The sequence below is a fragment of the Acanthaster planci genome, unplaced genomic scaffold (genome assembly GCF_054643075.1).
Source record: "Acanthaster planci isolate LZ-2023a unplaced genomic scaffold, COTS_SCS Contig20, whole genome shotgun sequence".
In the NCBI taxonomy this organism is placed as follows: Eukaryota; Metazoa; Echinodermata; class Asteroidea; order Valvatida; family Acanthasteridae; genus Acanthaster; species Acanthaster planci.
This window is the reverse complement of record NW_028257644.1, coordinates 1-15,649: the sequence shown is the minus strand read 5'-3', so window position 1 is coordinate 15,649 and position 15,649 is coordinate 1. Positions and strand designations below refer to the sequence as shown.

The following is a 15,649-nucleotide window of genomic DNA, read 5'->3' as shown; positions in this document are numbered from 1 at the left end:
TGCTTGTTGTGTCATCCCAACGTCCCAAGACTACCATCCCAGTGTTTAACAGTGATCCCCACCAGGATTCACTCTTGGCAGAATGCGCGCAACTCTCTCGTATGTCACCAACCCGTCAATGTTGATGTAAAGACGAGCTTTCTTAACTGCACGTTTCAGCAACGTCAAAAGTTGTAGAGCACTACTGGAATGAGCACTATTCATTGGAAGAGAAGATGCTTATCAGAAAGCCAGAGATTTTTTGTCCAAAAGATATGGAAACAGTAGTATTACAGTCAATTTCTTAAAAATCTGGAGAGATGGTTTAAGTTGCCCCAGAGACGCAGTGGGTCTGATCTTAGATTTTTGTAGCAAGATTGTTGCAGCAAGGGAAACGTTCCCAGGCCTTGATGTTATGGACTACGCCAAGGAGAATGTCAAACTAATTGAAAACAATCCCTGTAGCCTTTTGCGCTACAGATCGCCAAACAGCGTGGCTCAGCAATTACACGCACCCGGATTAGTAATCAAATAATGTCCGTTACATGTACATGTAACTGAATGTCACTTTATTTGCTGGAAAGATGTGGCAAGCGAGCTTGGGTGGCTATGCAATAACGAAGTCTGAAGTCGGATGATAATAATTTGTGATTCAGTTATGACCAGATGACTTAAATACAGAGATAGCGCAGAAACACAGCAGCGTGGCGTCATAGAGTAGCAGTAGTAGTTGAGTTAGACAGAAGGAAGCTGCTGTGCTGGTGCGCTATCTCTGTATTTAATTTAATTTACTGGCAGAAGTGCAAGCAGAGAAGAGGAGACAAGCACTTGAGGAGGAAGAACTGAGGTTACGACAGAAATGTCGACAAATAGCCAAAATGGATGCGATGGAAAAAACTTTCGCCGAGACTGAGAATGGTGAAATTCAGTTGGGACCTACCAAACACTCCATCCCATATTGCCAGCCAGTGACTGGTCACCTCACAACACCTGGTCAAGACAACAATGCCTGTGAAAAGGGGGACATTATTTCAACTTCAAACTCGCCGTCAGCCGTCATGGAAAGTACCCATGTTGGAGACATCTTGACTCAGATGCTGAACAATAGCCAGCTGCAGCAGCAGTCCCTCGTTGAAAATCTACATCTGCTAAAGACAGAACTGATGACTTTCGATGGGGACCCAGTTAATTATTGGGTGTTCATTAGAGCATTTGAAAATGCTGTAGACAAGGAATATGTTAACGATGCAGCCAAGCTTGCCTGTCTGCAACAGTACTGCACTGGACCGGCAAGAAAACTCATCCAGTACTGTGTGATGAAGACACCCAGTGAAGGTTATGCTCTTGCCAGAAAGCTGCTGAAAGAAAGGTTTGGCAATGAATACGACATCGCTGAGGCCTGGGTGAACAAGATCGTTGCCAGACCAGAGATTCGAGACCGCAAGTCACTGTTTGATTTCTCAGATGAGCTGCATAATTGCCGAGAGACCCTGCTCACCATGGGCAAGCTTAACGAGCTAAACAACGACAAAGGCCTTTCTCGGATCTAGAAATTGCCATGGGACTTGCGAAGAACATGGATAAAAAGGGTGCACTACATTAAGAATGTCGGCGAGAGGGCATCCAACATTGATGATGTAGTGAAGTTAGTAACAACCTCAGCAGAACAGGCTAACGACTCTGTGTTTGGTAAACTTGTTAGGAACACCCGAGGCCAAAGGACTAGCCGAAGCCAAAACAGAGAGCCAACTTCAATACAATGGTCGAGATTTCTCAAGCCAAGACAACCGCTGGGTCAAGTCCAAGTACAACCTACAAGCAATGGGTATGGGCACAAAAAACAGTCTGTTTTGTGGCCAAGGGCATGGGTTGTTCAGCTGCAATGCCTGGAAGGCACTGCGGGTTAACGACCGGCTGAATTTTGTGCAAAGTAAGCGGCTTTGCGTGAATTGTCTGCAGTTGGGACATCGGGCCAAAGACTGCACCAGAAACACGGTCGGCACTGTGCCTGGATGTGGACTTAAGCACACCAAATTTTTACACCTACCCCATATAAGTGACGGCACGACGAAAACCACTCGACACCATCCCCTTCGTTACTCAAACAGCCGACACCTCGGCACCCATGAATACCAGTAAGAGACCACCAACGAGCACCTCAACAAACATGACATGCAACGCCATTGGGGCCGGCGTTGGTAAAGTAGCCCTTCCAATTATACCTGTGAAGGTGAGAGGACAGGGAGGATTTTCAGATTTCGTGGTCACGTGTGCTCTTCTTGATTCTGGATTAACGCAGAGTTTTTGCTTAGAAAGCTTGATGAGGAGACTTGGAGTACCGGGGAAGCACGACAAGATTAGGCTTACAGACTCGACAACCGTGGCGTACTCACTGACACCTTTGTTGTGAGCCTTGAAGTCACTGACATAAATGACAACACTGTAGTCTTGACACGTGCTGGCCAGGCCTGAGCTCCACATCAGCTCTGATTGCCTCGTGACCCAGGAAGAGTTGAACAAGTGGCCGCATTTGAGGGACATTGTTCTGCCAGATACAGACACAAATTAGGTTAACCTTTTCATCGGACAAGACAACCCTTCAGTCATGACGTCTAAGGAAGTTCGTGAAGGCGGCCTGGAAACACCCTACGTCACGAGGACCATTTTGGGCTGGACGCTAAATGGTCCGATAGAATCTGGACCCCAGAAGCGTGAATCTTCACACTTCATTAACACTAATGTCAGTCTCCACCGTCAAGTGGAGAAATTCTGGAAGCTGGACGATGCAGGAGGCAGCAAACCCGCTGTCTATCAGTGATGGGAAGGTCATCGCTATGTGGAGCAGTCTGTCTGTTGGGATGGCGGACACTACAGCATGGGCATTCCCTTCAAGACCAAGCCACCCTATCTGCCTGACAAGAAGGCAGTTGCAGAACACAGGCTGCGCCTTCTCACCAGGAGACTACAGAGAGACACTGACATGAAAGAGAAGTACATTGCAGGCATTGATATGCCAAGGGCTATGCTGAGGAAGTACCTCGACAACAATTCGACAGATCAGACGGAGCAGTCTGGTATCTTCCACATCACCCTGTGATCCATCCACGAAAACCCAGGAAGCTGAGGATTTTGTATTTGATTGTGCTGCAAAGTATCGAGGTGTGTCACTGAATGACAAGGTACACCAAGGCCCTGATTTCACCAAAAGTTATTTGGAGTCCTACTTCGCTTCCGTCAAGAGACCATCGCGCTCATGGCAGACATAGAAGGGATGTTCCTCCAGGTTCGGGTGAACAAGCCTGGTCATGATGTCCTGCGTTTCCTGTGATGGGCCAATGATGACATCGCTGAAGTTCCAAAGACGTACCGAATGACCTCTCACTTTTTCGGCGGAGTGTGGTCACCCAGTTGCGCCAACTTTGCCCTGAAGTGCACTGCACGGGACAAGCATAAGTTTGATGCTGAGACTATCAACTCCATCTATGTGGATGACTGTCTCAAGTCTGTGGCTTCAGAAAAGGAGGCTATCAACCTTGTTAGCCAACTTTGCGAGGCACTTGTGCTTGGTAGCTTTCGTCTCACGAAGTTCATAAGTAACTCACGTGAAATCCTGCAGACAATTCTGGAAACTGAACGAGCCAAGGGAGTCCCCTCATTTGATCTTGACCACAAGATGTTGCCTGCTGAACGTGCTTTGGGCGTTCTGTGGGACATTAAAACAGACATGTTCACCTTCGACAAACACCCGAAGGACAAACCTCTGACACGCCGTGGACTGTTGAGCACAGTCAGTTCTGTGTACCACCCTCTTCGACTTGCCAGTCCATTTGTGTTGACTGCACAGGTGTTGTTCCTGCAACTATGTAGACTAAAGATTGAATGGAACAGTCCAATGCCTGATGACATCACCGAGCAGTGGGTCCAGTAGAAAACAGACTTGCTAAACCTGCAGAACTTAAGGATACCCTGCAGTATGAAGCCATCAGGGTTTGGGGTAGTGGCTTTAGCAAAGTTACACCATTTCTCCGATGCATCAGAGAAAGGATATGGTGCAGTGATATATCTACAACTTCAAGACTTTAGTGGGCAGACACACTGTGGGCTAGTTATGTCCAAGGCCAAACTGGCTCCCTTGAAGACAACTACCATTCCGCTTTGGAGCTTTCGTCAGCTGTTATTTCGGTCAAGCTGGATGAGATGATGTGCCAACACTTGACCTTGCCTCTACAAGAGTCAGTGTATTGGAGTGATAGTATAATTGTCTTTCACTACCTCCAGAGTGAAGATGAGCGGTGCCAGATATTTGTGGCAAATCGTGTTGCTATGATACTGGAGCATTCCACCCCTTCGGAGTGGAGGTATGTAGAATCTGGAGCCAAGCCAGGATATGATGTCCCTTGAGGCCTAACAGCAGAAGAGCTCATTCAGAATGGTCGATGGATCCGTGGTCCACAATTTTTGTGGAGCGAGGAAGTTGCCTGGCCCCCACAACCCGATTCTGACAACAAGACACTATCGAGTGAGGCAGAAGTGAAGACGGAAACTCTTGTGTACAGCAGTGAGACCAGTAAGAGTAACGCTGACGTACTGTACACCCTCCTGAAGAAATTTACGTCATGGTTTCGCCTCAAAAAGGCAGTTTCCTGGATTTTCAGAGTGAAGGGTATTCTCTTGGGCAGAATTTGGAAGCAAGGCATGTCTAAAATGACAGGACCTCCTACTGTCTGTGAGACCCAGGCAGCTGAGAAAGACATCGTAGGATGCCTCCAGAGAAGCAGCTTCAGTGAGGCCCTTTTGAAGACAAGTTGCTTCCGCAAGCTGTCACCCTTGACATCCAGTAATGGCACTGTTCGTGTTGGAGGTCGAATTGCCAATGCCCCTCTTGAAGACGACACCAAACACCCGTGGATACTCCCAGCACGCCACCCAGTTATACCGCTCATCGTTAGACATTATCATGTGACACCAGGACACTCCGGAGCAGAGCACACACTTGCAGAAATCCGTCAACAGTTTTGGATTGTCAAAGGCCGTGCAGCTGTCAAATCTGTCGTCCATAGGTGTATCCCATTCCGACGAAAGGAAGACTCCCCCAATGACGCAGCGCAAGGCTGACCTGCCACAGGACCGTGTTACCCCTGGACTTCCACCTTTCAGCATGGTTGGTGTGTACCTTTTCGGGCCATTCGTGGTCAAGCGAGCGAGGAGTGAATTAAAGAGATACGGCTGTCTCTTTACTTGCCTTGCAACGAGAGCCATCCATCTCGAGACTGGAGACTGACTCATTCATAAACGCTCTCCAGCGTTTTATCAGTCGTCGTGGCAAGCCAGTGGAGGTGAGATCTGACAATGGCCCCAATTTAGTTGGAGAAGAACGAGAACTGCGACGTGCCATCGAGAGTTGGAATCAGGACAAGATTCATGAGCATCTCCAGAAAGACATCCAATGGGTCTTCAATCCGCCGCCGCTGCCTTTCACTTTGGTGGCGTGTGGGAAACGCAAAATCAGAACTGTGCATTCCGTTTTGATCAGCCTGCTTGTTCAACAGACACTCGATGATGAAGGACTCCTTACGCTCATGTGCATTGTAGAAAGCATCGTCAATGGTCGCTCTATAAGCTCTCAAATGACCCTCATGACCCAGCACCACTGACACCAAACCACCTCCTACTTCTCCACTCAGGCCCACAATTGCCACCTGGGGAGTTTACAAAGCAGGATCTCTACAAGCGACAGTGGCGACAAGTACAGTATCTGGCCAACCTGTTCTGGCGACGGTGGCTAAGTGAATATCTGCCATCTCTGCAAGAGCGCCAGAAGTGGATAAATCCGCAACTCAACTTGCGCACTGGTGACCTTGTGTTCGTAAAGTATGAGAACCCCCCCCCCGTTACCAGTGGCCACTCAGGCTTGTTTCAGATACCTACCCAGGCAAAGATGGTAAAGTTCGAACAGTCCGAGTGAAGACGCAAGCGATTGTACAATCGACCTACTGACAAGCTTTGTCTCCTTGAGGGAGAAAAGACTGAGCTGTAGGGATTGTAATGCTGAGAGACAGTTGTTCAAAGGACAGTTCACGACACTGTAAAGAGGTTGTCTTTATCTGGATATCTTCAAATATTCTGTCGCTTTTTTGCATATTTTGTAATTACCAGTGAGGTCATTAGGGGCCGGGATGCAGCGGCCAGAATGTCGTTCTGTATTTTGTTTGTTCGCAAATGCAATGACTTGCGTCTTGTGCTGTTTTGTTCCTAGAGGACGCTGTGTGAGCGCTCACATAATGCCGTGCTACCAGTTTATTCAGCGTTGTGCGGTGAATTTCTGAGAAAATCGTCATTCTTTTGCCGTTAATTTGCGAAAACCTTGCCAGCTCAGCAAATTTAACCAATGTAGCCTTTTGCGCTAAAGATCGTCAAACAGTGTGGCTCAGCAATGACACGCACCCGTTTTAGTAACCAAATAATGTGCGTTACATGTACATGTAACTGAATGTCACTTTATTTGCTGGAAGGATGTGGCAAGCGAGCTTGGGTGGCTATACAATAACAAAGTCTGAAGTCGGATGATAGTAATTTGTGACTCAGTTATGACCAGAGGACTTAAATTAAATACAGAGATAGCGCAGAAACACAGCAGTGTGGCATCGTAGAGTACCGTTAATTTGCGAAAACCTTGCCAGCTCAGCAAAGTGAGTAGTAATTTTTAGTCTTTAGACTCTATGTGAATGTTGTTGTAAGGTTTCCAGCGGATTGAAGTCATAAATGTAAGAGTTTGTCATTAAAATTTTTCTTTTTTTACGTGATCAGGACTTTCGCTGGGCGCTGGGCACGTGCATGTATGTGTAGCTCATTTATCCGCTCCTTTTGACCAGATTGTTATTTATTACCTTTTTGAGACAGTTCAGAGCAACAGATTTAAGTTTTGAATAGTTGTACTGGTGTATAGTAACCACGCATACATATGATTTACTTGTGAATACATCATTTAGTAGTATTTTTGTATTTATAATTTTATATAGTTGAACCACCATCACTGTCCCCTCTGTCACCATCGTCACCACAACTATTGTCACCGTCACTACCACCACCAGCACAGCAGCTTCCCACTGTCAAACTCAACTACTACTGCTGCTCTACGACGCCACGCTGCTGTGTTTAATTTAAGTCCTCTGATCATAACTGAGTCACAAATTATTATCATCCGACTTCAGACGTTGTTATTGCATAGCCACCCAAGCTCGCTTGCCACATCTTTCCAGCAAATAAAGTGACATTCAGTTACATGTACATGTAACGGACATTATTTGGTTACTAATCCAGATGCGTGTCAGTGCTGAGCCACACTGTTTGACGATCTGTAGCGCAAAAGGCTACATTAGTTCAAGTTGCTGAGCTGACAAGGTTTTTCGCAAATTAACGGCAAAAGAATGACGATTTTCTCAGAAATTCACCGCACAACGCTGCATAAACTGGTAGCACGGCATTATGTGAGCGCTCACACAAGACGCAAGTCATTGCATTTGCGAACAAACAAAATACAGAACGACATTAATGGCCGCTACATCCCCATTCTACATGGAGTGGAGAGATGCAATGGAGTGTTGAACGACTCATGGTGAAGGAACCTACCCACCCCTTTCTGCATTTTTGAGAAAGGCCGCAGACAAAGCAAACATGCCATAGTTACGAAGTTGGGGACCTGCAGTGAAAAGAGTTTCAATTTTTCGAAAATCAGAAAAAAGTCAACCCTAACAGATTTAGTCTTCAATAGCCCATCAAATGATATCAGCATATAGAGTGTTGGATTTCCTCGATGGTGAAAAAGACCCTAGTGGCAGTTCATCGCTTCGCTTTCCCCGTTGGCTCTAAATTTGTGCAGATCTAAAGGTTTCGTGTGTGCTCAAGGTGCATGTACGCCAATACATGAATAAGATTATTCTCAGACTGAAATGAATCACCGTGCACACACGCTTTAGTTTGTCTTCTGGCCACAGCTTTGTTTTATTTCCAAGACCTCTTAGAATATGGCCAGATACCAGAAGTTTTTTGGGAAAACTGGCAACTAAATTGCATTTTCATCGGGCACACCAGACACAGCCATGAAATAGGGTAATAATCTTATTCATGTATTGGCGTACATGCACCTTGAGCGCACACGAAACCTTTAGATCTGCACAAATTTAGAGCCAACGGGGAAAGCGAAGCGATGAACTGCCACTAGGGTCTTTTTCACCATCGAGGAAATCCAACACTCTATATGCCGATATCATTTGATGGGCCCACCCAAAACACAGCCCCTTAGACCGTGTTAATATTCAGGGCACACCAGACCATGCTACAATTATGGCTCACCAGACCACCACACGTTTAATTAGGACGCACCAGGCCCACCGTAAATATGCCACACCAGGCAAGCAAAGTTAGGCTACACCTGGCCCACCATTGTTCAACGCTAAACATGGCACAGTAGCCCATGTTAATGTAACACTTATAACACACCTGGCTCGCCTATAAATGCTGAATAACAATCAGGCACACCAGACCCTAAAAAAGTAAAAGCCTGCAGTCATGTTTACACCAATTAATTAATAACTCTGTAGTGAAAACTCTAAACCTGAATTATTTAATTTGCAGGCACCCAATGTTTCCTCTTGGAGACTTACGGGAGGAATGGCCCATGGTGAACATCCATTGAGCCATTCGAGTGCCTGTCACAAAACATTGAGATTACAGCCATAATGCCTCCATTGTATGCTGTAACTGGTAAAATAACTTTTTGGCCATTACAATAGACCATTTCTTGACTGTGTCTGTCAAAATTCCCGCCCAAAACTGCTTCAAAGTGCCAAGCTGAGTCAAATCTCTATGTAGGATACGATTCCCCCATTTGAACCGCTGAGGGGAGAAATGGTTCTTGATGAACATCCAAGAAACACAAAACCAAATATTAGCGATAATGCAAAGCACAATGCCAAAATTTCGTTCGCACAATAACATGTTACTTAACACAAGGTGGAGATGGGGCGGAGGCGGGTAAACAAAAGTTTGAAAGTTGCATTGTCTATTAAATCTTTACCCTATAAAGGCTGTGACAAAACTGACCTTAAATTACATTCCCTAAATCCATCAAGCCATGCGTCCCATTAAGAAGATGTCCCATTGGTTAAAAGTTGTCACAGAAGTTCCCTTATTGGTCTAAATTTTCAAATGTTATTGGTTTACAAATTATGCTAATCATTCAGTGGATCCTTTTTAGAATTCTTTGTTTTCTACAAATTTTCTAAAAACATTTTAACCAAGATGCTTCCTTCCAATTCCACACATACCTGCAGATAAGGAAAGCTGGTAGAAACACTACCTAATAGTTCATGCACTACTTCTTGGTTGTTAAGCATAGGAGAGATTTCTCAGTTGTTCTTGTCCAAATTTGCAGTAAAATTGGATCAATTAGCTAGTCAGCTTCACAAAGCTTTACACATAGTATTGCTTGCAAACTGTTACAATACATACCAACTATTACGCACAGGAGAGATACACACATACGTACCACAAACCAATAACAAAGACCTTCATGAAGATGTGCATGTATGTTTTCCACACTCTGCCTACAGCGCAAGCAGAGCTCAATGAATATTCATCACAATGTTGCCCCAAAGCAGCTGATTGGCTGCCAACAACAGTACAGGATCCCTTGTTGACACAAAATTGCTTATGGCATTTTCCTAGTTCTGGATTGGTAAACCCACTCCGGATCGCGGCAAAAACTTCTTCACGCATAACACGTAACCACGCGAGAACCATTTTGACAAGCTGACTTTCTTTCAAGAAGTTTCTAAATAAAAATAAAGTTCATATATCAGAAGTTTAGTGAATTAAAAAACACTGAAAGCTTGTCCTAAGGAGTCTTTCAGTTTATTGAGGGTGCAATTTGATACGAGTGAAGAAAAAGTCAATTTGTTATTGCAAAAAGGAGTTTATCCCTATGAATATAACAGTTTTGAGAAACTTTAAGAACCCCAATTACCACCCGTTACAAATTTTACAGGACCATAAAACAAGAAAGTAGAACTCCAAAGGACTACTTCAGAGCGTAACAAGTGTGGGAAACTATTGATAACATAATCTTGGGAGATTACCATGGCACAACTTGTATGTTGTGAGCGACGCTTTCATTGGCGGGTGTTTGGGAAAAATTCAGATCTCCGTCAGAAAATTACGGTTTATGCCCAACACACCATACCTAACGGCCCCTTGGTTAAGCGGGGACACCCTTTTGAACTCAGATAAACATGTCTTCTTTGAAAAGGGAAACTAGGCGGCATATCGAGCATTGGCGCTGCAATTTTTTTAAAGCAAACAATACATACATGTATCTCCCCGACTACGACTCAACAAACGATTGTTTTGTTGAGTCGTAGTCGGGGAGATACAACAATTTGTTCAGGATGGCGATGAGTCGGCCATTACCAGTTGGTGATTCTGCGTAGATAACACCGAACAAGTTACATCTGAATGCATACCCATAAGAACTTCACGTCTTTCAGAACAATCATCCCCTAGCTCCACAAACCATTGTCATTATATAGCGCTGGCCTGGTTTTCAAAGTATGGAGACAGAACTGTCGTCAAAGTACCACCCCAAAAATACTGGCACTTTGTATCCAAAATACAAGTATGTGGTGCACTACATTACGTAGTGCACCACATGTATATACATGTATATCTCGAATTGGAATTAATACACGCAAAAGTTCACCGAGTCCTGCAATTTAATAAAAACGGTGGATGTGGTCTTACATCGATAAAAATATAAAATTAAGAGCTAAGGCAAACTCAGATTTTTAAAACGATTTCTTCAAGCTCATGTAGTCCTATAACAGCGTTTTGGAGAGAACGATGGAAAACGTTACAAACAGAATAAATGCTCATTTACTCAGAGAAAATGACGTTTATCAAACTAAATATGAAAAGTTAGTAAGCCTGAAGTTTGAAGAGCGTAAATTATCGCTTGTCGAAATGTATAAAACGAAAACAATTTTAAACAAACCAATTTACTGCGGTGTGAGTACACTAGAACCTGTTCAAGACGTTAACGTACGGCTTTTACTATTTCAAGTTAAAAGTCACGTACGGCAACAACGTGAGGTTATTGTACACTGCGCCCACGCTAGCTATCGAGACCGAAGACGTTTACGATGACATGAGAGGGAAGACGCGGACTATACGCAAGTAATTACGAACTAGACCGTGGGCGAATGAACTTTTGCAAAGGTCATTTGTACATAAAACGATTTACGTAAAGCTCGTGTGTGCGCCAATGGGCTGCTGTTGATACAGACGATCGAAATTGATGAAATACGGAAGCTGCTGAAGACGAAAATAAATAGGGAAAAAACAAGAACATAATTAACATTCTGGAAACCTACAATCCCGTACAGTCTTTTAAAAAATACTACTGAATAGTGTCCCTAAATAATTTTCGATATTTTTCTATATCTTTTAAGGAAAGGAAATTGGCCAGATTTCCATTTATCACTAACTTCCCCCGCAAGGCCCTATTAGCCCTCAGAAAGCAATAATAATTTTTATTAATATGTCCTAAAAAGTCAAATTTAGCAGTGAGAAAATCGAAGCATTTTCTTAAAAAACAGAATTTTTCAGACCAGCTTCATAGGGGTTGTGCACACTCAGGGTGTCAAGTGACATTCGTTATGAACTCACTCCAGGACATCTTCACGAAAAGCAGTAATTTTTAAAATACAGTGAAACTGAAAATGGAGGAAAACAGAAATTGTAAATACGTACGAGTTTAAACTATAAGGTAATTTCATACAAATTAAAGTTCAATTAAGTGTGTGGAGTATGTTGTTGTTCCTTAAACTCCTCAATCGAGCCACGGTCCACAGATAAATTTCATCAATTGAAAGACTTAACCAAAACTTGAAAAGAATTTATCAAAATTGAAGCTCTAGCTCAGTGAATTGCCCACTTACCATTCACTAGACAACGAATGTCACAGAAGGGCGCCCGCTCAAGACGCACGGTGAAGCGATTTGTTTTATGTACAAATGACCTTTGCCCTACTTTCCAGTCCAGTGCAGCGTACATACGATAATTACGAACTGGCTTATTACACCTTTTCAAATGACGACCCAAATTACCCCTTCTTCGACCTAATAAATAAAAATGACGTTGGAAATTTCAGAGACGAATTTGAAGGGAAGGTTGTAAGTGAATGCGTTTGTATACGACCAGAAAGTACTCAATTTTAACCACCGACACTGTTAATGTGAAAAAGGCCAAAGGCGAAAAATTAAAACACAAACATTACAGAGATTGTGTCTTTAAAAATGTTTGCTATATAAGATCTGAAAATCATATAATTTATACTATTATTAGCCAACAAAATTTTTTCACTTCATACAAAAAGATTCATTGGTGTTATCAAGTGACGCCAAAATGTGTTACTTTAACACCGCTAGTTTTACTTCACAAGTGTTACGATGCACCAGAGAATGTAACACCAACATAGTTGAAATAACGCCCAAACAGAACACCCAAACACCGGTAAAAAGTGTTAGCACGGTCCTCTGGTAACACCGATTTAACACCCCGGTTTTCGTAATGTATACATTTTACCCGCTGGTTTGAAAACGCTGGCCTGCGGTCGCTATTGCTTAATTTGAACAGTTACAATAATATAACGTAAGACCTGTGTTAACTTTCACGCCATTGATGCTTTTAAACTGACTCGTTCTTTTCTCGATTTGATAAACATTGATGCTCCAAATTGGGTCTGTGGCTCTTCTTGTGGTGCCTCTCTCTTGTTTACCTGGGTAATACAGATATCTCACCAAAGCAAACTTAGGGCGCTCTGGCCGATTGGTGCTGCTTGCTCTTGTTTTAACACCTTGAGCCGGACTTCATGGCTGTTTGGGTTTTGTATCAACCTTGTCGTTTCTTCATTAACAGCTTTCAGAACTTGGGGTAATCGATCGACCAACTCGACGTTTCTCTCACCTGGGTTCAACATTAAGGTTTGTACTGATGTCCAAAGAGTCTCTGAAAGTTCTATTGAACCACTCTACGATGCCTTAAGACTTGTGAACACCAGGTTCACCCACGATGACTTCTACATCTTTTGACTGTTACACTTTTTTTTTAATCTCGCCTTTTAATTCTGTGCAAGAATCTATACGTTGGTTGTCAAAGTCAGAGTTGACCTTTTGTAAATCTCAATCAGAGCGTCTGTCACTTAACCAGCAGTTGTTTGAAGCATGTGTTTAATAGTAGCCCCATGTTTGAAGTCAGCGGCACTGCATGCTTCAAGTTGGACCGGCTGGCCACGTTGACCGCTTAACGCGTATTTTTAACCCCTTCACGGCGGGATTATTTTGACCGCGACTGCTGGGCCCTGAATGGAGGGCTTTGTCCAGCAGCAGGCCCCATTGAAGCTGCATCGTGAATAGACTGTATGTGTGGTATGCACTAATCCTCCCACAGCGGTGTGGCAGTAGCAGTCCTCCGTAGCGAAGGGGCTTGGGGCTTTACTTTATCCCAAGGTAAATACAAAACGTCCATTTTGATACATGTTGTTTGGTTTTGCAAATTCTTTTTTTTCAACGTCAAGGGGCTGAATACATAACTCGGGAGTGGGAGGAAAACTTGCCAGATGGCTTTCTCAGCCATTTTCTAATGACCTCGAGTCGACACCGGTTTTCTCAGGAAATTGATCCACTACTCATTTACCTTTCCAATAACCTTTAGGACTGTAGTACATTTAGACAATTGCTGTGATTCCCCTCTCGTTTCATTTTATTCAACCAATTTATTACCGCTTGCTGATGTAATGAACTAGGTACCAAACAGCCGTTGTTCCGCAAAGATAAACATAAAGAAAGGTATGAAAGAAACTGGCCCTTAACAAATATTGACATTCCTATATTTCAAAATGGATGAATCTGTTATAAGTAGCGTGAGCTACTATTGGCGCTCTCCATGGAAATATGCAGTATAGTTGTTGCAGCATGAATAATCCTTCCCGAATCAGGTTGCTCATGGAGCTATTATACACAAGAAGTAAGCACATACAGAGATCAAAGGGTCAATGATGGCCACCGCAAGCACTGCACGTGCTGCAAGGACAAAACAAATTATGCGCCACTAGCAGGCTGTAAGAAAAGCTCGGAGTTGCATTCGCAAAGAATTGTGAGTACCGCGCATGCGTGTCCGTAACACTTCCGCATGTTCAACATGCCAAATGTACCAAAATATGATATTACTCTGTGAAAGTAGTTTGGTCGTGTCCTCAATCTATTATGTGATGTTGTCGAACCATTATGTGATGATTGTCAATCCATTATGTGACGTTCTAAATCCATCATGGGAAGTTCTCAAACCATTACATGATGTTATCAATCCATTACGTGAAGTTGTCAATCCATTATGTGAAGTTGTCAATCCATTATATGAAGTTGTCAATCCATTATGTGAAGTTGTCAATCCATTATGTGAAGTTGTCAATCCATTATGTGAAGTTGTCAATCCATTATATGAAGCTGTCAATCCATTATGTGAAGTTGTCAATCCATTATGTTAAGTTGTCAATCCATTATGTGAAGCTGTCAATCCATTATGTGATGTTGTCAATCCATTATATGATGCTGTCAATCCATTATGTGACGTTCTCAATATGTAACTGCAGCCCCCGGTAACCTGTAGGTGCGCCCTCTGTTGAACTACTGGAGTTTACCTTTCCTAAAAGCACATTGTTGCAACAGCCGTTTTTGTTGCCTGATACATATTGGTCACCAAATCATCCAAAATGAATGAGCGATAAACATGTCCTTCCTGTTTGTTTGAAGGCCTTAATCTCAGAGGAAGCATGGAGGTATTGTTTAATAATGAGAATGACTGATTTGATAAGTTTGTAGTGTTTTTAGAGCTTTAGTCTTGGATTAGTTTTTTCATAAGAAAACACTTGATTTTTATACATGCTAATTCTTGCCTTGTTACACGTATATTGAACAATGCATGTGTACTTAGATTTATTGCAGTTTTCAGGGAGCCTTGCTAGTTAATGTAGTACTCTACTCGTCTCTCTGGAGCCGCGTAACCCATACTGCGAAGACTAAGCTTTGTTGGAGATAATCATTTGAACTTGCGTATACCGAATCTCTGTCTAGAGATTTCTTACAATGGTCACTACTAATCTGGAAGTGAAAGATGCTTCTGTCGAGACCCTTGTTTTTTTTTTTTTGCGTCTGCAACTTGAAATTACAATCAATCTATTATGTGAAGTCGTCAATTCATTGTGTGAAGTTGTCAAATCATTATGTAAAGTTCTTAATCCATTACATGAAGTTCTCAATCCATTATGTGATGTTGTCGAACCATTATGTGATTGTCAAACTTTTACGTGAAGTAGTGAATCCATTATGAGAAGTTGTCAGCGACATGTTCATGTCTTGTATTGTCCTATGTTATAATATGTATGTCTGTCAATAGGTTAGGGTACAAAATCAAATCTATGCTTCACCCTTTCCCTAAATGTTGTTCTTTAACGTGTTAATGTGAGTTAATGTGAATTTCAAATATAATTTCCATTGCCCAAAGAAAATTGTATAATACATCATACTAATTTTAATATACCCGCGGAATGAGGTGAATA

At 42.9% G+C, this 15,649-nt stretch overlaps 1 protein-coding gene across 1 annotated transcript; it reads left to right on the top strand.

Moving 5' to 3' along the window:
- Nucleotides 1–857: 857 nt before the first annotated feature.
- LOC147795471 (uncharacterized) lies at nt 858–1,529 on the top strand. Its single transcript, XM_087131846.1, has one exon. The coding sequence runs from the start codon at nt 858–860 to the stop codon at nt 1,527–1,529; it is 672 nt and encodes a 223-aa protein (XP_086987972.1).
- Nucleotides 1,530–15,649: the final 14,120 nt, after the last annotated feature.